Below are 24389 nucleotides of genomic sequence, written 5' to 3'. Positions count from 1 at the left end.
AGAAAGGAAAGGGGAGAAATAACAACTGGTACCACAGAAATATAAAAGATTATAACAGAATATTATGAAAAATTATATGCCAACAAATTGGACAACCTAGAAGAAATGGATAAATCCCTAGAAACATATAGCCTCCCAAAAATGAATCAGGAAGAGATAGAAAATTTGAACAGACCAATTACCAGTAGTGAAATTGAATTAATAATCAAAAAACTCCCAACAAACAAAAAGTCCAGGATCAGATGGCTTCACAGGCAAATTCTACCAAACACTTAAGGAAGAGATAATACCTGTTCTTCTCAAACTAGTCCAAAAAATAGAAAAGGAAAACTTTTTAATTCATTCTATGAAGCCAGTATTACCCTGATACCAAAACCAGATAAAGACACAACAGAAAAAGAGAACTACAGGCCAATATCCCAGATCAACATAGATGCAAAAATCCTCAACAAACTATTAGCAAACTAAATCCAATGATATGGTAAAAAAAATGATTCATCACAATCAGTGGGACTTATCCCTGGGATGCAAGGGTGGTTCAATATTCACAAGTCAATCAATGTGATACATGACACCAATAAAAGAAGGGATAAAAACCATATGATCATTTCAATAGATGCAGAAACAGCATCTGACAAAGTAGGACATCCATTCATCCTGCAACAAAGTAGGATTCTAGGGAACATACCTTAACATAATAAAGTCCAATATAAAACCCCACAGCTAACATCATACTGAATGGGGAAAAACTGATAATTGTTTCTCCCAGGATTAGGAACAAGACAGGGATGTCCACTCCCACCACTGTTATTTAACAAAGTACTGGATTTAACATAGTACTGGAAGTCCTAGCCACAGCAATCAGATAAAAGGAAGGAATAAAAGGCATCCAAATTGGTAAGGAAAGTAAAACTTTCACTATTTGCAGAAGACATGATATTATATATAGAAAACCCTAAAGACTCCACCAAAAAAGTATTAGAACTGATAAATGAATTCAGTAAGGTCATAGGATGCAAAATCAATGTACAGAAATTCATGCATTTTTAAACAGTAACAATGAAGAAACAGAAAGAAAAATTAAGAAAGTAATCCCATTTACAATTGCACCAAAGATAATAAAATACCTAGGAATAAACTTAATCAAAGAGGTGAAAGCCTACTTTGAAAACTATATAACACTGATGAAAGATCATTGAAGACAACACAAACAAGTAGAAAAATATTCCATGCTCATGGATTGGAAGCACAAATACTGTTAAAATGTCCATAGTACCCAAAACAATCTACAGATTTAATGTACTCCCACCAGAATAACAACAACATTTTTCACAGAACTAGAACAAGTAATCCTAAAATTTGTATGGAACCAAAGAAGACTCCGAACAGCCAAAACAATCTTGAAAAAGAAAAACAAAGCTGGAGGTATCACAATTCCAGATTTCAAGTTATACTACAAAGCCATAGTAATCAAAACAGTATTGTATTGGCACAAAAATAGGTCCATAGATCAATGGAATAGAAAGCCCAGAAATAAACCTGTTTATATGGTCAATTAATCTCTGACAAGGGAGGAAAGAATATGCAATGGAGAAAAGACAGCATCTTCAACAAATGGTGTTGGGAGAACTGGATGGCTACATGCAAAAGAATGAAACTGGACCGCTGGCTTATACCACAGACCAAGATAAAATCAAAATGGATTAAGGACCTAAATGTGACACCTGAAACTATAAACATCCTAGAAGAGAGAAAAGGCAGTAATTTTTCCAACACCGGAGGCAGCAAATTTTTCTAGGTATGTCTCCAAAGGCAAGGGAAATGAAAGCAAAAATAAACTATTGGGACTACCTCAAAATAAAAAGCTTCTGCACAGCAAAGGAAACAATCGACAAAACTAAAAGACAACCTACTGAATGGGAGAACATATTTGCAAATGACATATCCGTTAAAGGCTTAGTATCCACAGTATACAAAGAAATTATATAACACCCATAAAGCAAATGATCCAATTAAAAAATGGGCAGAAGACATGAATAGATATTTCTCCAAAGAAGAAATACAGATGGTCAACAGACACATGAAAAGATGCTCAACATCACTTGTCATCAGAGAACTGCAAATCAAAACTACAATGTGATATCACCTCACACCTATCAGAATGGCTAAAATCAAAAACACAAGAAACAATAGGTGTTGCAGAGGATGTGGAGAAATAGAAATCCTTGTGCACTACTGGTAGGAGTGTAAACTGGTGCACCCACTATGGAAAACAATATGGAGATTCCTCAAAAAGTTAAAAATGGAACTATCCTACGATCCAGTAATTATACTACTGGGTATTTACCCCCAAAATACAAAAACTCTAATTCAAAGGGATACATGCACCCTTATGTTTATAGCAGCATTATTTACAATAGCCAAATTATGGAAGCAGCCCAAGTGTCCATCAATAGATAAATGGATAAAGAAGATGTATTATACTGATGTGAAGAATTTGAGAAACAAGACAGAAGACCATAGGGAAAGGGAGAGAAAATGAAACAAGATGAAACCAGAGGGGGAGACAAACCGTAAGAGACTCTTAATCTCAGGAAACAAACTGAAGGTAGCTGGAGTGAAGGGGGGTGGGAGGGATGGGGTGGCTGGGTGACGGACACTGGGGAGGGTATGTACTATGGTGAGCGCTGTGAATTGTCTAAGACTGATGAATCACAGATCTGTACCCCTGAAACAAATAACACATTATATGTTAATTTAAAAAATTAAAAATAAAAATAAAAAGGATGTGTTATACACACACACACACACACACACACACACACACACACACACAACAATGGAATATCACTCAGCCATAAAAAAGAATGAAATCTTGCCATGTGCAACAAGTATAATGCAAGTATAATATTAGCAAGTATAATGCTAAGCGAAATAAGCCAGTCATAGAAAGACAAATACATATGATCTTGCTTAAGAAACAAAACAAATGAGGGGCGCCTGGGTGGCTCAGTCGTAAGCATCTGCCTTCGGCTCAGGTCATGATCCCAGGGTCCTGGGATTGAGCCCTGCATCGGGCTCCCTGCTCTGCGGGAAGCCTGCTTCTCCCTCTCCCACTCCCCCTGCTTGTGTTCCCTCTCTCACTGTGCCTCTCTCTGTCAAATAAATAAAATCTTTAAAACAAACAAACAAACAAAACAAATGAGCAAAGGGAGAAAAAGGCGAAAGAGCCTAACTAAGAAACAGACTCTTAACTATAGAGAACAAACTGATGGTTACCGGAGGGGGGTGGGTGGGAGGATGGGTGAAATAGGTGAAGGAGATTAAGAGTGCACTTACCATGATAAGCACTGAGTAATGTATAGAATTGCTGAATCGCTATATTGTACACCTGCAACTAATATAACACTGTATGTTAATTACACTGGAATTAAAATTAAAAACTTAATAAAAAAGTGCATTATTGGTACGCCAGATCAACAGGTGAATGAAACTAAATAGAGAATCTAGGAAGAGAACATGATATGTGAAAGAGAATGCTGGTATATAACAGAGAAAGCAAACAACATCCATTAGTGGGGAAAAGATAGCTCATTCAATAAAAGGTACCAGGACAAATAAATTTCCATATGGGAGAAAGTAAAGTAAATTCTCTATTCCATACATAAAAAAATCAACTCCAGATATACTAGAGACCTAAATGTTGAAAAACTAAATTTTAAGACAATTTGAAGAAAACACTAGAAAAATAGCTCTATGATCCTGGCATAGGAAAAGACTATCTAAACAACTAATAAAGACCAAAATCATTAGTCCTAATAAATTTACCTACAAATAAATTTAAAATTTCTCTATCAAAAAAAGACACCATCAACAAAGTTAAATACAAAAAGGGACGAACTGGAAGAAAAGATTTACAACCACAACAAAGAATAGGAATACAGACTACAGAAAGAAGTAATAGGGAAAAGACAAACTATCCAATAGAAAAATGAGAAATCTATTCATATGAGTGAAATACAGGACACTTGAATCTCATTAGCAATTAGGAAAATGCAAATAAGAACAAAATAAAATACAATTCACACCCATCCAGATTGGTAAATTTCTTCAAGTCTGACAGTACAAAGTGTTGACCAAGAGGTAGGGAAAGGGGAACTCTCACGTTTTGGAAAATAATTTGGCAATGCATGTAATAGTTATAATGTACACACCCCGTTACAGCAATTCCACTTCTAAGTATTTCAATAAAAAAAAAACAACCATAAACATAAATAAGAATGGCCACTGCAACAATTTTTGTAATAGAAAAAAATGACAACAATCTAAATATCCATTTGGGAAGAAGAGACTCTTGGAAGACTGAGTAGGATGAGGTTGCTTTATTTTGTAGTTCGAGAGCCTAGCAACATGCTATCACAGATTAGGTGTTCAGAAAATGTTCGAGTGAATGAGTAAATAAATGAAAAAGAAATAAATGAGAAACAGTTTTTGTTATATGGAGAACGAAAACTAGACAAAAACCCTTGCCTTCATGAGATAAAGGAGACAAGTAAATTACAGAGTAGGTTAAATAGTGTTAAGTACTTAGAGAAATAAAAAGCAGGTAAGGGGGATAGGGAAGTACTGGGGAGGGTTACAGTTTTATATCGAATGTCCAGAAAAGGCCTCATTGGTAAGTAACAACTGAATAAAGACTTGAAGGGAGTAAAGGAACCAGCAGATAAGGGGATGGGGGGAGTTGGGAAGGGTGGCATTCCAGGCAGAGGTAACAGCCAGGGCAAAGATCCTGAGATTGAGGTATGCCTGACACTTCTGATGAACTGCAAGGCAGTAGTGTGGATAAAGCAAAGTGAAGTAAGAGTGATGGGAGATGAGAAGTTGTTTGGGGGGTCAAAGTGGGGGGAGGGTGCACAGAGAGATACAGATCAAACACAGACTTTACTCTGAGCAAGAAAGCAAATCCTTAGAAGGTTTTAAGCGCAGGAATTACATGATCCAACTTGTGTTTTTAATAAGATCACTGTGCTGCTATGTTGAAAACAGACTGCAGGGATTGAAGGGATATTTAATGACAATAATAGCATCATAAGGTTCTTTTGGAGAATCTAAGCAAAGTCCCTACTTCAGTGCTGCTGGGATACTTGGGATTCCTCTAATGCTTAACCTCCCTATTAAATGAAAAAGTGGGTATCTAAGAATATGTGTCTAAAGATGGAGATAAAAGGAGCAAATATTCAAAGATCTGGGTTCTTAAACATTAAATTCCTGAGGTTAAAACTTAATTAGATACACCAAAATAATACTATCATAGGCCTGCGCGCCTCCTTTTCCTACTCTTGAGAGAAAGGCAAAGAACACAGGTACTTCTAAACTGATGCTGAAATAAATGATACTGATTCATTAATTCAACCCACATTTGGTGGGTGGGTACGTACAATGAATGGGCCAGCTGCTGTCTTGAGTACAAGGGATATAAACATGAACAAGGTATGTCCCTGCCCTAAGATAGTCACAGTCTAGTGAGTGCGATACTTAGACTTATATTGTGTGCTATACAGAAACAGGAACACACTTTTAATGTTACCAGCAGCACTAACAGAAATATAACATGTGTCACAAATGCAAGCCACATATACAATTTTAAAATTTCTAGTAACCACATTAGAAAAATAAATAAAAAGAAACAGGAAAAATTAATTGAAATATTTTACTTTACCCAATATAGCCTAAATATGAACATGTAACCAACATAAAAATTGAGATATTTTACATTATTTTTTTGTACTGTTTTTAAAATCTTGTGTGTATTTTACACTTAAGAATGTCTTGATTCAAACTAGCCACATTTCAAGTGTACTGGACAGCACAATTATACAGGACAGATCTATTTTCTAGAAAACTGAAAAGAATTTGAGAGTTACAAATATAGGACAAAGTAAACTAGAGGGAGGCCTGAACATATTCACATGTTGAAGGAAAAGACTAGGGTAAACATACTATATAGATAATTAATAGGGAGTGTGGAGAGCTGGATGAAAGAACAAAATTAAGAGCACAAGTGGACTGGTTAGTTTGGAAAAGAGGACAGTCACACCTTTCTTTGTGACAGGTGGAAAGGGAAGATTAAATACAGATATAAACAAGTTTGGTAAGTGTGAGAGAACAGAAAGTTGAAAGAGTTTAGGTTAACAGCTTGCCATCTTTCTCAGCGAATCAGAAGACAATCTCACCAGCCCTTTCACTATTGCCAACACAAATCTGAAGGCACTACTTTACAGAACAATTTAAGAAACAGTATCCTGGTATGATAAGATTAAGTTGTATTTTTGTAAAATTACAGTACTTTTCTAACTTTCTTCTGGAGTAGTCAATCTTGAATTTTGTCATTTTATCTCTAAACACAGAAGCAATACTATGGATTCATTCTTTCTTTCCTTACCTTTTCATTTATTCAGCATACATGTACCCAATGTCTACTCTATGTCAAGTACAGTGAGACTGAACATACAGCAATGAATAAGGCCTACATTTGTATCTCCAGTATTTAGCATTATAATGTCTGCACACAGTAAGTGCTTTAAAAGCACAGCATTACACTGTCCTGTAAAGAAATATTACACGTCAACTAAAATACACATTAGCAAAGGCTTTCATTTAAAATCTAAAGAAGTGAGGTGCCTGGGTAGCTTAGTTGGTAAGCATCCAACTCTTGATCTCAGCTCAGGTCTTGATCTCCGGGTTGTTGGTTCATGCCCATGCCTAGCATGGAGCCTACCTTAAAAAAAAAAAAAAAAAGTCTAAAGAAGTGCTGTCCAACAGAATTTTCTGTGATAATGAAAATGTTTTACTCTGAACTGTCCAATATGGTAGCTAATAAGCACATGAATTTTTAATTTAATTAATTGAATTTTAATTTTAATGTGGTTAATGGCTACCATACAAATCCAAATATTAGCATACAGTGAGTAGCTAATAGAATTACCACTATTATAATCAAGGTGCTATCATCTCTAAGGGATTAATACACATAATATGCTGTCAGAATAATGAGTACACTCTGAATACTAATTGTACCAGAAAAACATAAGAAATTTTGCTTAGAATTTTCTTAGTGTAAACAAACTTTAGCATTGTGAGCCAAAAAAAGAACAAAAGAAAAAGAAAAAAGATATGCCAATCTTTTTCTTTTTAAGATTTTTTAAAATTTATTTATTTAATTAACAGAGAGACAGTAAGAGAGGGAACACAAAATTTATTTATTTAATTAACAGAGAGACAGTAAGAGAGGGAGAAGCAGGCTTCCCACCCAGCACGGAGCCCAATACCGGCTTGATCCCAGGACCCTGGGATCATGACCTGAGCTGAAGGCAGCTGCTTAACCAACTGAGCCACCCAGGTGCCCCAAGCCAATCTTTTCTTTTCACTCTATTTCCCCAAGTTGGAAAACATCAACCTTTTGAGTTTTCTCATTGCGTCAAGAATTGAAAATACTTTGTGGAAATAAGGAGTCAAAATTTTCTTAAATTATGAAGTACTAGAGCATAGGAATTACTTTTGTAATAAAATGACAGGAAAATTTTTTTTTTGGCAAGACAACCTAAGTTGTTGAAAATCAGGATTCATATAATGAATAAAGTGTTTATAATTAAAAAAAAAACTGTCCCTGCAATTTAATTTCCCCAAGTTTGTCCCACTTACCTGAATTTTTAAAATGAACCTATTGTTAAAAGATATGGTGACAAAATCCATTGAGCAAACGGAAGCATAATCTAAACTACACTGAGCTGAATAATTCCTGGTGTAGTAACTAAAATAGATGTCTGAGATAGCAAAATATACTTTCATTACTCTGTGTATCCACTATCCGTAATGTATGATTTAAGTGACTGTATAAACTTAATCAGAGATACAAAGTCCTACATTAGCACAGATCTGATTACATACTTAGAAGATCTGATAACTTAAAAGTAAAACCAGTGAGGTGAGCAACTAAAAGTCAGAGATAGCATTTTTTATGCACACTAACTTGTTCAACTTGTTAATCACCCAGTAAGGCAGGTGTCTTGTAAATTAACCATACAACTTCCTGCCCTTCCTTTTAGTTGTGTTCGTTTGAAGCCATTTTAAAAAACATTACCAGATTGCCTGTCTTGAAGATGAGAGTGGTTATACAACTGAGATTTTATTCAGGTTAACAGAAATACCTAACACTTAGAAGCGATGTCTTAATCTACTAGGAAAAGCTTTAAGAAAACCACTTTTGAATGATCTTCCTACCACACAAAAACAGTACTAGGTAAATAAACCTTCTATACATGAAGACTGGCAAATCAAAAGCATGAGATCAGACCTGTAATAATTAACTTTCAGAGTCAAGTTGTGCTATGGCTTATTGCAACAAGGCCAAGGTATTACCATATAGTATTATAATGACATCATTAGCTTAGTTTCCTAATAAGGCATATATATGGAATACCTGAATTTACAATTAGCTAAAAATAGGAAGACAACATTTGTTTGAACGGCAGGCAGTTCCAGTTTTATTTATATTTTTCTGAGCGATGCCCTTTGCAAAATGAATTAACAGAAGGCTGACTCTGAAATAGATTTAACATTAAAATGCTGTTCTAGAGCAGGAAAAAAGAGGTATAAATGTTTCAGTCCCACAAAATCTTTACCGTGCCACAAAAGTCGTTTTTGCTGCGTTGCCTTTTGAATCAGTAAATGAGAACACTGAACTGCAGAAACATTAATTAATGCAACTTAGAAATTAAGCAGTAACCAGCGAAAGACCTCATCAACGAGCTAAGGTTAGGCTTCTTCAGCCAGGAACAATTTCTGTCCTCATTGTCACTGTCACCTTAGTGCTGTATTTTCTGGGCTATAGTTGCCAGGAGGCAGGAAAGATTTTTCTCTCTGAATTAATTCTGAGAAAGGTGGCGCTTTTTATATGCCTTAAGCCACCCTTTTATTTGGAGAATAAAATGACAGGAATAAAATGACATTCTCCAAATGTTTCAGTAAAACTGAGAAGTTAACCACCGGTCCCAAACCTCTGTCGTTCAAACTGCCTTGAGAGAATGGGAAAAAGTAAGGTTTCACAATCCAAAAGTTTGACTTGGGGTGGGGTGAGGACAAGGTAAGAGGGAAAACCAGTCCTTCAAAACTTTCGTACACCTCTTTTCCGAAAGCTGACGGGGTGTTCGAATATTTTCTCTTTCCCTCACCTAGGGCTTGAGTAAAATTTCTTCCGAGGCGAGTGGTCACATTAGATAAGGTACCCTCCTCCTTGGTAACTAACGCAACACTGAATCGTGACACCCTAACTGAAAACTGACAAGGAGGAGCTGAAGATAAGTTCTCCCCTTCCCCTTCCCTCAAACGTGTCCCAAATTGTTAGGGGCAGGAAAGAGAAGCCTCTCGTCTCTCCCCAGCACCTACTCTCTTTCCGTTCCCTCGCCCTGTTTCCTCAGCGGGGACGCCGAGCCCGCTCGGGACTCCCGACTGCGGACGCGGCGCCCAGGAGCGGCGAGAACCAAGGAAGCCAGAAGCGCGGGCAGGAAGCAGCCGCCTCCCGCCGGCCTCGGCGTCCCGGGCTCGGAGGCGAGATTCGTGCGGGAGCTGTGCGGGGCTTTCCGGCTCGGGCCCCGCGCCCGCCTCCGCCGCGGCCTAGCCCGGCGCCCGCGCCCCGGCCTCGCGGCTCCGCGCCGCCGGCCCTTCCCCGCCGCCCGGGCCCGAGAGGCCGCGCGGCGGCAGACGTCCCGGAGGAGAGGAGGCACTTACCAGCTGCTGCCGGACCCAGCGCCACATGCCCCCGCCGGCGCCGTCCCGGTCCCGCGGGACGCGGGGGCCGAGGGGCTGCAGGTGGAAGCTGACGAGCCAGAGAGGGGAGCGGGAGTGCCCCTCTGGCTGAAGTTCCGCTCGCCGCCGCCGCCACCTCACTCCCCGCGCCGGGTCCCCATTTCGCCGCGCCGGCCCCGAGGTCCTACAGGCGCGGCCCCGGCGCCGCCCCCGCCCGGCGCAGCTGAGCCTGCCGCCGCGCCGCAGCCACCTTCATTATTGACCGTTGTCACCCGAAGCACCACCACAACCCCACCCCCGCCCAGCCCGGCCCCTCAGCCCCACCCGGGACCGCCCCCGGCGCCCCGGCCCGCCCCCGGACGTGACGAAAGGGGCTGTGCGGACCGAGGGACCCGGCGCGCTAAGCAGTGGTCAGGAGCTGGGGGTCAGCCGGGTGGGCGGGACCGGCAGCGGGCCTGGCCGGGTGCGGCTTCTCCAACGCGGCTTCTTCCTTCTGTTCCACCCTCCCCCTTCTCCCAATCCAGCGGTCGGATTAAATCGCGTCTGTCTTCGGAGTCTGCAGCCTCTTGCCGACTCTTTCTACCTCCTGTTGCAGGTCTGTGGCTGTCTGCCTTCTTTGGTCCCCTGGTCCCCCAACACGCACACGCACATTCTCGAGTGTAGTGACTGAAAGTTAATTCCCAGAGGTCTCCAGTTTGGGTTCAATTAAATTTTCGAAGTCTTTTTCTCATTGCATAACGCAGCCCTCTTCTTAAGCAAATGACTGAGCTGGAGCAAGGGAAATCTTGATCACTGCCTCTAGTTTTGAGAAGAGTTGCAACTGCCCCTGTGCCTGATCCAGTCTGGGCCACCGTTTCCCGGAGAATGGACGAGATACTCTGTTTTCCTGGCTAAATTGAACAGGCTGGGGGCGGGCAATATTTTGTATGGAAAGGTAGTTGTTTACTGTTAACTGTCAAACTCCTGCAATCAAAAACACTCTAGAAGTAGCAAGACCTAGGTAAGATAAGGGTGTGTATAAATAAAGGTAAGGAGGAATGAGTGTAAAAGCAACTAGAACAAGGCTTTGACTTGGAAGGTTGAAACGAAGTGCTGGATCTCTGTCTTGTTCAAAAGTAGCCCCACGTACGTCATGAGTGTTCTATATGTATCCTGTGCAGTATTTTTGCTGAATTAACACTTCACCAACATACAGGTGTTTGTGGTTAAAACAATTTTTTTTAAAGATTTTATTTATTTATTTGAGAGAGAGAATGAGAGAGAGAGCACATGAGAGGAGGGAGGGTCAGAGGGAGAAGCAGGCTCCCTGCTGAGCAGGAAGCCCGATGCGATGCGGGACTTGATCCTGGAACTCCAGGATCATGACCTGAGCCGAAGGCAGTCGCTTAACCAACTGAGCCACCCAGGCGCCCAAAACAATTTTTTAATTAAGAGAAAACAGAAATGAGAGTAAGTGACCAGGCAAGTTATTGTATATATACATAATCTTTTAGTTTCAATAAACATTCCATATTATATAATGATTATCCAGTGCCACAAATAGAGCCTTTCCTTAGGGATATTTATGATCTATAAAACTAGCAGTGGAATTTTATATTATAAATAATCCAAGTACAGAAATTAGCCAGATATGAAGAGAAAAAAGTAGTCTCACTTTTGTTCTGACCTTGCTTTATGACCCTAAAAGGAAGTTTGAGATATATTTACTTATTGTTATAGTAATAAAATATCACTACCATTCATGGAGCACTTGTGTGTCCCAGACCCTGGACTAAGCTCTTTACTTGCATGGTCTAATTTAACCTCCCTCAACCCTTTCAAGTTGAAATTATTATTTCCAATGTATGGATACAGAAATGGAAGCTCAGGTTAAATAACTTGCTCGGCTTAAATAACTTGGCAAAGCTGGGATTCAGATCCTGGATGGTCAAGCAACAAAGCTCATGTTCTTAAGATATGTAAAGAAACAAAAGTATCACCATACCTACTTAGTGTAACTTCTTTTCATCTGCAAGTGGTCTGATTAAAGTTAGGCCTGGAAATTTTTACTTATATGCCACTAATATTTATCAAGACAACATAAGAAGTAGAAATCTAAAGGATACTTTGTGCATTATTATTTAACTGTGTCCTAAATTCCAAAAGATAGAAGTTGGGAAGAAGACTTGATTCTAAATGCTACAGAGGGATGTGGTAAGAAGTGATCTCAAGATAACTGTAAAGATCCTAACTGTAGTTCAGACTGTCAAGAACAGAACACTCAAAGCACTGTTTTACTCTCAAAGCACTTGTCAAGAGCAATATTATATACCTCATATTAATCCAAGGAGCATAGAGTATTTTTATACTGTAGATTATAACCCATTAGTAGTAATGAAATCAATTTAGTGTGTCATAATCGGTATTTTAAAAATAGAACAGAAAACATCAGAATATATTGCACAGTGTAATATGTATTGTTTTCTGAAACTTTTGTACAGACACACACGCATGCATACCAGGTCACAATATAAAAAGAATTTCTTCCTATTGGTTGCAGTTGGAAAGATTTAAAAAGCACTGACATAAGAATAACAGGACTTAAGGTAGGCACCAGCTATAAAAGGAAGAAAGAAAATGTGTTTGGAGTCAGTGGCAATTTATTCATTTCAGTTATTTCTTAAGTATTGAGCACCAAATGTATGCATAACAACTGCCTCAAATTAGGAGAAGACACAAATGGAAATTTAAGGTGACCCTTTCTCTCTGGATGGAGTTTATAACCTAGTTGAAAAGAGAAGTTACAGAGAGCATTCAGTTAAATAACTGTAGGAGCAAATACTTAGAGAGTGGAGAAAGCTCAAGGTGTTTGAGGTGGCACTAATAAGAGTAATAGGTAGTAACTAAGAGGTGGCGTTGGGTGAGCAAGGATAGGCATATCATGGGGAGAGTTTCCGATTAGTCACAAGAGTTTACAGGAGGTGGGCAATTCCTGGAATTTTCTGAACAAGGAAATGATAGGATGAAATCAATGCTATTCCATAGATACTATACGTGATAGGTAGGAGAGAGAAGGAAGGTCAGATACGAAATTATTACTAGAGTGAAGCATTGAGTTCAAAAGTGCTGGACTGGCAAAGAGCCAGAAGTAAATAAAGCATGTTGTAGGAAGTTGTGCTCTGGTGACAGACAAGGAAATCTGAAACTTCGGCCATTCCAAGTGAGGTGACAGCCTTCCAAGAGAGTAAGTTTACCAGCATCAAACAGTCATTGAATTAATGGTAAATAGAGTTATTTTCCTTGAGTCAACCTGTTAATATAATTCTGTGCTAGTTACACTTGTGAGGTATGTTTAATCCCAGGGCAAAAAATACATCTCCTGGTTTGGTGTAATAGATATAACAGGGACAAAACAAAGGAAGATATTTTTCTTGATTAGAACATCTTGGACTATCAAGAGAATCTCAAGCAGACTTCCCGCTGAACATGGGGCTGGATCCCAGGACCCTGAGATCATGACCTGAGTCAAAATCAAGAGTCAGCTGCTTAACTGACTGAGCCAGCCGGGTGCCCTCTTTCTTCCTTAATTGTAAGTTGCCCTTTAATAACTCAATACTACTTTTGTGTGAACTAGATGCAGCGTTCTGTCACTTCTCTTGTAAAAAAAAAATAGAAAAATGAACTTGTGTACCTTTTGGACTTAGTTTTACTTGTCATAAGAGGGGAGGCACTCAGACAAGTGCCTGTGCTTGACTTACCGACAGAAAGAGTGATGGCCTCAGATCAGCTGCAGCAACACCAAAGCTGCTGTTAATTGACAGTCTCCGGACCTAACCGACTTTTGGTTACTTGTGCCACATAATAGATCAAATTATTTAGACATCTAGAGGTATTAGTTTTAACTTCTGGACATCATGAGGAAGTTTCACTGCTTGATGTTAGACATTTTATGAGTGTTTTTCTTTCTGATTAAAATGATTGCATTAGGGATGCCTGGGTGGCTCAGTCGTTAAGCATCTGACTTCAGCTCAGGTCATGATCCCAGGGTCCCGGGATCGAGCCCTGCATTGGGCTCCCTGCTCAGCGGGAAGCCTGCTTCTCCCTCTCTCACTCCCCCTGCTTGTGTTCCCTCTCTCGCTGTGTCTCTCTCTGTCAAATAAATAAATAAAATCTTAAAAAAAAGAAGAAAATACAATGACTGCATTAGGTCAAACTCAGAGAAGGTAGAATGGTGGTTACCAGCGGCTGGGAGAGGGGGAAAGGGGAGGTCTTGTTTAATGGGTACAGAGTTTTAGTGTTATAAGATGAAAAGAGTAAAAAAAATTTTTTTGGAAATGAAAAGAGTTACGAAGATGGATGTTGGTGATGGTTGTACAACATTATGAATATATTTAATACCAACAAATTTACACTTAAAATGGTTAAGATGATACATTTTATATGTCTATTTTACCACAATAAAAAAATGGGGAACACTGACTGCAGAGGTCGGTGTTTGCTAGCAGCCACTTCATAGACTTTGTAGGCTAAACCATCACAGTTGTGTTCAATGGCAGAATCTTGGCATTTGCCCTTTTATCTGTATTAGAATAGATCCATAGTTGTTTTCTGAGGAAAATCTTGGCTTAGTCCACAAATATTTCCTCAGTTCTCCTCTCTTTCCTTACACTTTTGAAAAACAATGTTAGTCCTCTCCCCAGTTCTGCTGCGTACTAATGGAAGTGAATATGCCCTAAATTGCCAATGCGTCTGTCTGCTTTGCAGAGATGATCAGAAATGCTCAGTTGGCAGCGGTAGTGTTAATGGAGGATTTCCTGAAGACCATTCACTCTTTTTGGGTGATCTTAATTTTGTCTTTAAAAGAAAAGTGATGATAAATCTGTCTTTGGAAAATCTGGTTTTGGCTCCTCCGGTGATTACTTTTACTGAACTGCAGTTTCCGGCCATATGAACAGCTGGAGTCTAGGGACCACAGAGATGCAGCCTGAGGAATCCCACAACTGTTTTTACCATGGAGGTGCAGGTGAGAATTCCTGCTGCTCATCATGTTCTCTTAACAAGAGCCTGCAGAAATTCATTACCACAAATAACTGTGCATGTCTCTTGAGCAAAGAGTTTGTTTTATAATGTGAGCATTTTGAATTATGTAATAGAATGTGCTTCCTTCCATCCTGTGTTGGTACTTTAAAATTTTGGAGGCTTGCTTATGGCAAGTGCCCAGACTCAACACTGTACGTTTTGGGAATTACTTTTACCCTGAGTTCTTACTTGTCTACTCTTAGTTTCCCTTTGGTTCAGTTACTCCACTTAACATCTTATTGTAGTGTATGTATTTCATAAGACATCTCCAGTCTTCTCTGAATAAAAGGGATAAAGGAAAATATGACATAACCATTCATTATTATAAGTCATAAAGATTAGTTTTTTGGGTTTTTTTGTTTGTTTTTATTTTATTTGTTTATTTTGGGGGGGAGGGGCAGAGAGAGAGTCCTAAGTGTATTCCTTGCAGAGCGCAGAGCCCAACGTGCGGCGGGCTTGATCTCAGGACTCTGAGATCATGACCTGAGCCGAAAACAAGACTTGGTCCCTCAACTGACTGCGCTGCCCAGGCACCCCTGTTTGTTTGTTTGTTTTTCCATAAAGTTTTAAGATGAGATAATCCCAAATAATTTAATCTGAAGATTATGTGATTTCCTTTACCTCCACAGCAATTACATATGTATTTTCGCTACCTTATAGTGACTACAAATGCTAATTTGTATGAATAGCAGATTGACTGGAAGCAATGAGTAAACATTCAAAAACTGAAGCTAGGTAACGCAATGAATGAAAGGAGAAAAAAAATGTGAGCAAGAAGAAAACATGCTGAGTCAAAGTGAAATCAAGAATGATGTTCATTAAGATTGTAACTAGTAGAATGGTTTGGAAGTTGAGCATTGAGAAATGCTACTTCAAAGAGATGTCTGTATGGGAGACAGGATGAAGGTGGCTACTTGTCGAAAGGGCTAGCTTGAACATCTGATTTTGGGAATAGCCTACCACTAAGGAAGGGTGTAAGAAATTCACATAAAGGCAACAAGCGTGTTGTTTCCTTAGTGCTCAGGTTGAGTAGAAGAGCTCTGGGATGGACTGAAGACAGGTTGGTTTGGGATTATGGGAGATAGGATGCTGGGGCAGAAACAAAATGTAACCAGGAGAAGCCACACTTCTCAGGGAATCAGGTGAGGGGAAGATCTGAGCTGGAGAGAGCTGAGATCTAGCAGTAGATCCACAACAACCTAGAGCAGCAGAAATCCTTGGGTATCTCCAGCTGCTTTAACCTAAGGCCTGGCACATAGTATGTATTCAAATTTTTTTTGTCATATAAATAAAACTGGACCAAATTGAATCCTGTATCTCTGTTATTGTGATTGCCCATTTGCCTGTGGTTAATATCCCAACATGGCTCCAATGGCAAGAAGGCCTTCCCTTGTGCATGTATGACAGCACCTGGTTGAGTCTGCCTTAAGACATGACTCCCTAGAGAGGAGAGGGAATAGATGAATGGGGTCAAGACTGTGGTCTCAGCCACCTTGGGTCATTTCACATGCTGCATGTACCATCTGGAAATCCCTTCTGATACCTTCTACCTTCTTCTTACTCAGCTAATTCTTCATCATTTAAATCTTAATGTAAAAGTTACCCTTCAGAGGTTAGGTCCCCTTGCAGAGTTGGGAATATTTATATAAACCCTAAGCACTTAAAAGATTTTGTTGGCTCCCCACACACACCTAAATATGAATTCAAACACAAAATAGAAGTGTGAAACATTTACTTTTTTTTGAAATGACATACAATGATGTCTACATATTCAGAACTTCTTTCTAGATTTTCTTCTCATTCAAATTATCTCCCTTTTTCTCTCTCTCACAAATACTGTCCTACATGTGCTCAGACTCTGCCTCTTTCTCTCTCCCGCTCTCTTTCACTGTCTCTTGAGCCTTTGCTGGTGCCTCAAACAGGTGCTGAGTCAGCTGTCCAAGTAATTCTGCACACTCCCCATTAAGTATTCCCACAGTGTCCCATACCTCTCCACGTACTTTGCACACTGGTAGTCATGTAATTTTTTTGCTGCAATCTGCTAATGTCTATCTTCCCTATGACACTATTCTTCTGTAGGGCAGGGACTCAGTTTGTGAAGTTTAAAAATTCAAATATTAATTTGCTTGACCACTTAGTTGCTAAAATGTTAACAACTTTTAAGTGATTAGTGAAGAATTTAGGGAATCTTCTGGAACTGTAAATTGGACTTTTATGAGTAGAAGGGGAATAAAATAGAAGACTTACTAGGTGAGAGGGACAAATGAAATAAGAGGTATTTTCCTGCACAATATTGATTTAATCAAAGACTTCACAGACTATTGTTGCTATTCTAGTGAAGTAAACTGATTTCCTCTAGATAATTCCTAGACAAGTATATCATAAAACTGTCGTTACAATCAGTCTGTTGTTGACAGTTTTATAAGACCCATCCACAAAGTCATACTAAGGGCTTTCTTATTCTGATCCAGATGCTAGATCCTGGCTGTCTTCCTCCACCCTCACCTCTTCTGTCATCACTCAGTTATTCAACAAATATTTGTTGAGCGTTCAGCGAATACTCATCATCATGCCAGGTGCTAGGCTAACAGTTCCACAGACTTTGCCCTCAAGGAGTTCATAGTGTAAGACCTGGGGTACTGTCTTAGAATTAAGTTATTTATAGCAGCATAATTTTATGTTTGCATCTTGAATATAATGAAAATGTATGTGAAAGTATTGAGAAATGTACTAACTATACCGATGCAGGACATTACAGGTACATAAAGAAGGTCCATAGGAAGGTAAAGTTTAGAAATTTCTTAGATCTGTCACCTCCAGCTTAAGACCTGCTTGTTCACCGACCAGATAGATCCTCAATAATTCAACTGAGACGTGGTAACTTCTAGATGGGGCAATATTTCTTGCCAATCAGCATATGCACACTCAGTGACCTTGCATGAGGAAACATCCTGTCTGTAGAAAAGGAGATTGCACCTCATCTACACAAAGCAGGAGTGATGGTGTTGTCAGTGTGTGTGTGTGTGTGTGTGTGTGTGTGTGTGTGTATTTATGCATGTATATGAAGACATAGAGAGGTGATGTGTGTATGCTTTATTAGCTCACTTGATTTTTATCCAGAATGATTAATGAATGTAAAATTGTAGTCTCAACCCTCAGAGGTGGTCGTTAGCTTTACACAGAGGAAAACTTGTCCCATACCATAGCTTGCACTTCCAGCCCCAAAATAGGACAAGAGAGAGCAGGTAACTCAGTGGAATCATGAGCATGACATGACCAGAAATTCAGTTCAAACATATAATGGTGGATCAATATTATCGTTGTAAATAAAGAGGAGGAGATTACTGTTAGATGCATCACTCTGTGACCTTCCACTGTCCTGTGGAGAAAAAAGAGGAAGAAACTCTCATAATCACAATAGGAAAAGTAAACAACTTTTCAAGCACACATATATGTGCATATTTCACTCAGTATTATATGTGTACCTGTACAGAAAGATGCAAATATAATTTAACCTTGAAAAATATGAGTGTGAATTCTAATTAATAGGCCTTAGTCCAACTCAGTAATTAATGATAACATCAGTGAATGCAAGAGCTCCACAAGTTTGCATTAGAATTCTGAATGGCATCTTATTTTTACTTCATTGAATTGTTTTGATATGTCAGGCAAGAAAATGCAACTTTTCTCTGTGTTAATTAATTAAATAGTATATCGAGAAAGATGCCAGTTTAGGTTGCATCCATCCGTTTAGCTCCATCTGCTGTGTTTTATCAAGTCGCTATTTAAATCTGATACAGTACTTAGTTTGTAGTTTTAATATTGTCCCGTAGCTTCTCTAAGATGATTACTCCATTACTAACCCCTAATCATGCTCTTGTGCTTCTCAGCGTCAGAGTGGGTGTGCTGATCCAGTGCCAGAAAGAACCCGTTCTTATTTGAGGCCAGATTAGAGACACACAAGTGTTTCAGAGTCTTAACCATTCTCACTGGAGCTCTTTGTAGAACATATAGAAGGAATTTATCTCCACTCGAAACCTGGAGTTCTCTTTTTTTCTGGATTTCCTTTCTTCCTCTTGCCCTTTCAGCCCTTTTTCAGCATCCTAGCTCCCAGCGGCTCCCTGGCCCTTGAGTCAGAGTCTGAGGAGACATATCCCTGAGTCCAATGTGGGAGAACAACAGAAAGTACTTGCATTCTTCACAGTGGGGCATTTGCTGCTATTAATCACCTGTTTTAATAGAACTTTGATGATTTTTAAACATTAATATTTTATTAAATATTATTAGTAATAATTACCAGAGGTGAGCAAGTGTAGCCTGCTCTTTAATACCTCTTTATTCACCTGGCTTGAATTTCCATTGATTGAATGTCAGACTGAGAGTAAAAGTATATTTAACTAAATTAAATTTGGCTACTTACAGAAATATGCAATTTAACTGTGATGCAATAATCACACTATTAAATGCTATACATTCTTGTAAATAATACACAAGTTTTCTTCATAACCAATTTAATTATTAATAAATAGGGGGGTCTCTCCAATTTGGTGCTCAGAGAAAATAATTGTGGAATGAAAGATGTCTTTTGTGGATATACAGTGCAGGGGGTTCAGAGTCAGTGTTACTTCTCTCTACTTTTCTCTCCAACGATATCATTCTGTGGGTAATAGCAGATCTTCAGTATCTTGTTCTTAACCTATCTTTTTTCTCTGTGTCCCCAATTGGTTTCAGCATCCTTCTCTGCAAGCAATTGTCTTTATTTCCTCATTCAGGTGGAATGAGCCTTTTGAAAACTAGCGAATCAACAGAAGCCTGAAAATTATGTATGTACACTGTATGTTTAATAATGGTGTGCAATCTGATTACTGTGAGTACAATTTAAAAAAGAATTGTCTGTCTAAACAGAGTTTATGTGATGGCAACCTCTGTTCTCTCAAGATGACTCGAGTGGAAAAATCCCTTCAAGGCTAGCGCAGAACATGGGGGATGATTTTGAGTAATCAGTAATGTGAATTAGCTTTGAGCTTACCATCAAAATGTGAAAAAAAAAATTTTGAATCAAAACTGAGAGTATGACCCTCAGTTGCGGCTCTGGGTTTCTTTATGTGGTTGACATTCTCAGACAAACCTTCAGAACAATGACGAAAATTGTTACCTTATGGAGTTAAAAAATAATTCGTCGACCTTTGTATCATACTGAAATAAAGTCACTGAGAAGAAAATACTGTTCATTTTAGTTGTAGGTAAGCTCAATAGAGTCTCACTTTCTCTCACCCACAGTTTCCAAACTGCTAGACCACTAACTGTTCACTGGAGTCTTTAAGGTCATCGTAAAATGAGAGCAATTTGGCAATTAATTGATTTAATATTGAGTGCCAAGACACGATTGAGGGTCAAAACCCACAAACCCCAAATCTATTAAATTATCCTGTTTTGAATGTCTATTTTAGGAAGAATAAGCAGATGATTTTAAAGTAGCTATTTCATTCTGCATAACCAGCTGAGGAACTGGTAAATTACATAGTCTGAGAAAGCTTTCAGAAGGCTCTCAAGATTTGAGCTGATGTATTTCATTAAGGAAAAATCATTACCTGCTTCCTAATTTAGCCAAAAATATGATTTATCTCTAATATAAACTTCCAGAAAGAAACAATATATGATTGAATTTTAAATTCTCGATAACAATCAAGATTCAAGTTGCTTCAAGTATGCTAGAATTGATTTGGTCATTTTGTCACTTCCTTTCTATGGTGCCCTCTCTGGGTTTATGGTCAATAATTTGTCAGATGCAATTATGTTTATGAATTTAATTTTCCCTTGCCCTATTTGACAAACTAAGCATATTCTCATATTTTGTAGGAGTTACTCTTTTTTTTTCCTTAAAATTATTCACGAGTTTTTCTTATTGTTTCCCACAATCTTAACAACATGAGTTCGGTCATCTATTTACTAGCTAGAAAAGTTTTGATATGTGCAATATTTAACCTACTGCATCCAATTTAATCCCCACACGAGGCATTACATAATAATAATAATCATAGTAATAACAACAATAGTAATGCCTACTATGTGTTAAGCACTTACTAGGAGCCAAGCCTGGAACTAAATGACACATTTTCTTATTTAATCCTCACTGTAATCCTGAGTTTGGTATTATTTTATTCGTATTATGGGCGCCTGGGTGGCTCAGTCAGTTAAGTGACTGCCTTTGGCTCAGGTCATGATCCTGGGGTCCCTGGATCGAGTCCCGCATCGGGCTCCCTGCTTGGCAGGGAGTCTGCTTCTCCCTCTGACCCTCCCCCCTCTCATGTGCTCTCTCTCTCTCTCATTCTCTCTCAAATAAATAAAATCTTTAAAAAAATTTTATTCGTATTATGACACTATTATTATTAATTATTATTATTATTATAGCTGCCATTTATTGAACTTAATATGTGCTGAGTACCTTACGTATATTATATGATTTAATCCTCACATTAACTCTGCATAATGAAGTTACACAGCTGTATGGCCAAACACTGTTGTTAAAACACTGAAATACTTTCATAGTGGGCAGTGAAGAGTTGCTGCCCTCAGTTCCCCAAGTGCCCTTTCAACCCTGTGTCTCTGGTTGCCCAGCTCTTCTGGGGTCACTCAACCTTGTCCTTCTCAAATCTAGAAACTGAAGAGGTAACACTGGGCACAGGCGCCCTTCGGGACTTTGCTCCAGGGCTAAGGCCAGAGTCTATTCTGACTGGTTGCTGCCCAAGCTGTACAAGTTGTTAAGTAATGTGACTGTTAGCAGGGATGTATGTATTATCATTTCCATTTTGCAGGTTGGAAAATTCACGTAAGTCCATAAAAGTTAAGCAACTGGCCCAAGACCACCTACCTAGGGAGTGTCAGAGTCGGAATTCAAACCCAGGTCTTCCAAAAGATAAAAGCCCTGTTCTTAATTACTACACTGTACTAAAAGATGGCGAAATCCAGCTGACTTTTGATATTGACTTTCTAGTCTGAATAGCTTTGGAACTCTGTACCCTGTGTCTGATGACTGGTATAGTGAATTTTAAATTTCAAAGTGTTTTTAGTATTTACCTTGAAGCTGTGAGAATACTGTTCTCCTGATTCCCAGTCATAATAATGAGCATGGAAGTACTAAGATGATGGATATTACTTTGCATCATTCTGCCAACAAGCCCATATTCACTGATTTAGCCAATGTTGTATTTACAATAATCTCTCTGTAGGTAGAAATTATTTTATTCGTTTTATTACTGGGTCCCCAATATAGCAACGTTGGCGTTCAGCTTAACCAAGAATTAAAAGTTACAAAAATGTCATTTTTATATACTTTTAAACTATATACTTTACTTTTATTATTTTAGGGCCCAAAGTCCTAATACCGAAGGCTGAAATCCTTGGCATTGTACTTTGCTTTTCTACTTCTGTGTCTTGTCTATCATGGCTTTCTCCATTTCTAATAAAAAGTTAGCCTCCAATTTAGCATACATAAATGTCCACATTGTTCATACAACCCCATCGCTAGTATTAAAGGAAATTTGAATGCTATTATTACACAGCTATGTATCTTTTAAAGGTAGTTACTCAGCACCGGCACACAAATCAACAAATTTGCCAACTACAAAATTTACTTTTATTTAACAAAACGCGATAATCCTCCCAGAATTGGGTATGCCACATCTACACACCAAAACAAAAATCTGACTTGCAGAAAGCGGAAATACTCTGGATGTGGTAGGAGAAGTACTATATTTTATCCATAGGTAGCACTGGGAGAGGGAATAAGCAGGAAAAACCTTTGGCAGGTATGTTTGGCATTAGGGGCAGGGCCAAGAAGTTTTCCTAATGGAGGCCCCAGTCTGGCTTTTTTTCTGAGACAGTAGTCTGTGCCTATCCCTCCTTTCCCGTTCAAGTCCACAGGGGGGCTTTGGGCTCTATTTGAAACTCCTGGGACCAATGGTGAGGTAGCCCATAGCAACCAAGCAACCTCACCCCAAAGCAGTGGCAGGAATGAGATATCCATCTGTTACCTCTCCTGGGCCCTGAGCAACACCCAGGGCCCTAAGGCTGTGGCCACACTGTTCTCTGGCGATGGTTAACTCTGGGACTTTTGGTAGCATTTAGTTTAGGAATGCAGCCTGCCACATGGTTACCTTTTCACAGGTTCAAGTTGGGCTGCAGCCAGGATCTGAGCTCAGAGAGCTGTAGGATCACACCTGAAGCTGGAGTTATTCTTCACCACTCAGGGAGATTGGGATTGGTGGGAAGCAGCCAAGGGAGGAGCTATTGTGATGGTGGAGGACTGGAGCAAGGAGGGCTTGGGAATCCCCTGGGACCCTGATGGAAGACAGAAGGGACCTGAAAGGGGAGGGCCGAATCTCTAGAGAGTACCCTGGAGAGGGCCTGAACTGGTGATGATGCTGTTTTCATTTCTTTCAATTGTTTTTTTCCCCTGGGACCTGAAGAGTGTCTATAAAACAAAACAAAACAACAACAACAAAACACACGAGTTGTGGTCACATCTATTGTCTTCAGGGCCGCACGCTGAGACTAAATGTTCCATTCACACATAGTCGTGGAAAAGCTCAAAGAATGGCAAGCTTCCTCTTATCTTTTGTGAGAGCATCAACCATGCACAAGGGCAGCCATCATTTCAACGCATGTTATTGAGGCCCTACTATGTGCTAGGAGTTATATTTGCCACTATATCGTTCAAAGGAGATGGGGCAATTGAAGCCTGTTTCACCAGAAGGAAATAGAAGAATTAACTTCTGGATGTCATCCCTGTGCCTCTACCATTATGTTTATGTTCTGTGGCTGAAGTGTGGCCTGGAGTGCACCATGCTCACTGGTAGGCGTGTAGACATTTTGGAATAGAAAAGATTTCCTTGATATTCATCGATGCGGAGGGGATTACCTGGGGAAGACTTGGAGACCTAACTGTTCCATAGAGTCTGCTCCAAATATCACAGATTAGAAAATGTTTCATCGATATTTTGAAATTGATCAAACTGGGTATGTTCAGTTTAGCAAACCTCCCAAAGGACCGACATATGAAACCAGAAAGGTATTTTATTAATTTACAATGAGAAATAAAACCTTTAGGGATCAGAGAGGCTACTCTTCCATTTTTCTTCCACTCACTGTCTGAACTGAAACCCCAGAAGAATCTAAACTATTAGCTGATACCTTGAGGAGTGTAGGCTTAGAAGAGGAGGTACTTAAGAGAGACTTATATTTAATGGCATTACGTTAAGAGAGCCCAAACATGAATTTCTGCTCTAAGGAAATACCTACTAGGCAGAGCAGGTACTGAGTAGAAGCTGGCTTGGTTCCCTTTCCTTAAGACACAAATTAACTGGGCTCTGCAAATGTTACACTGTGAATCTCATTTTCCTATATTTTGTGGCAGATCATGTCTCTACTTTTCTCACCTTCACTATATTAATTAGGTGGCAGGCTATTTTGTTTCTGTAAGGTGCATCTCAGTGTTGATTTTTGGTTTAACATCCAGAGGGCAATCT

At 39.2% G+C, this 24389-nt stretch overlaps 1 protein-coding gene across 2 annotated transcripts in view; it reads right to left on the bottom strand.

Moving 5' to 3' along the window:
• Positions 1-10091, bottom strand: part of ATP11B (ATPase phospholipid transporting 11B (putative)) — a 123890-nt gene extending 113799 nt beyond the window's left edge. For both annotated transcript variants that reach the window (XM_027582777.1, XM_027582778.1), the window contains exon 1: positions 9787-10091. In XM_027582777.1, the coding sequence (XP_027438578.1) occupies positions 9787-9813 (27 nt within the window). In that variant the 5' untranslated portion in view covers positions 9814-10091. The remainder of the gene's footprint in view (positions 1-9786) is intronic.
• Between the last annotated feature and the right edge of the window lie 14298 nt (positions 10092-24389).

The sequence above is a fragment of the Zalophus californianus genome, chromosome 1 (genome assembly GCF_009762305.2).
Source record: "Zalophus californianus isolate mZalCal1 chromosome 1, mZalCal1.pri.v2, whole genome shotgun sequence".
Taxonomy (NCBI): Eukaryota; Metazoa; Chordata; class Mammalia; order Carnivora; family Otariidae; genus Zalophus; species Zalophus californianus.
The sequence above is the reverse complement of the archived record's forward strand: the minus strand, read 5'-3'. Positions and strand labels throughout refer to the sequence as shown.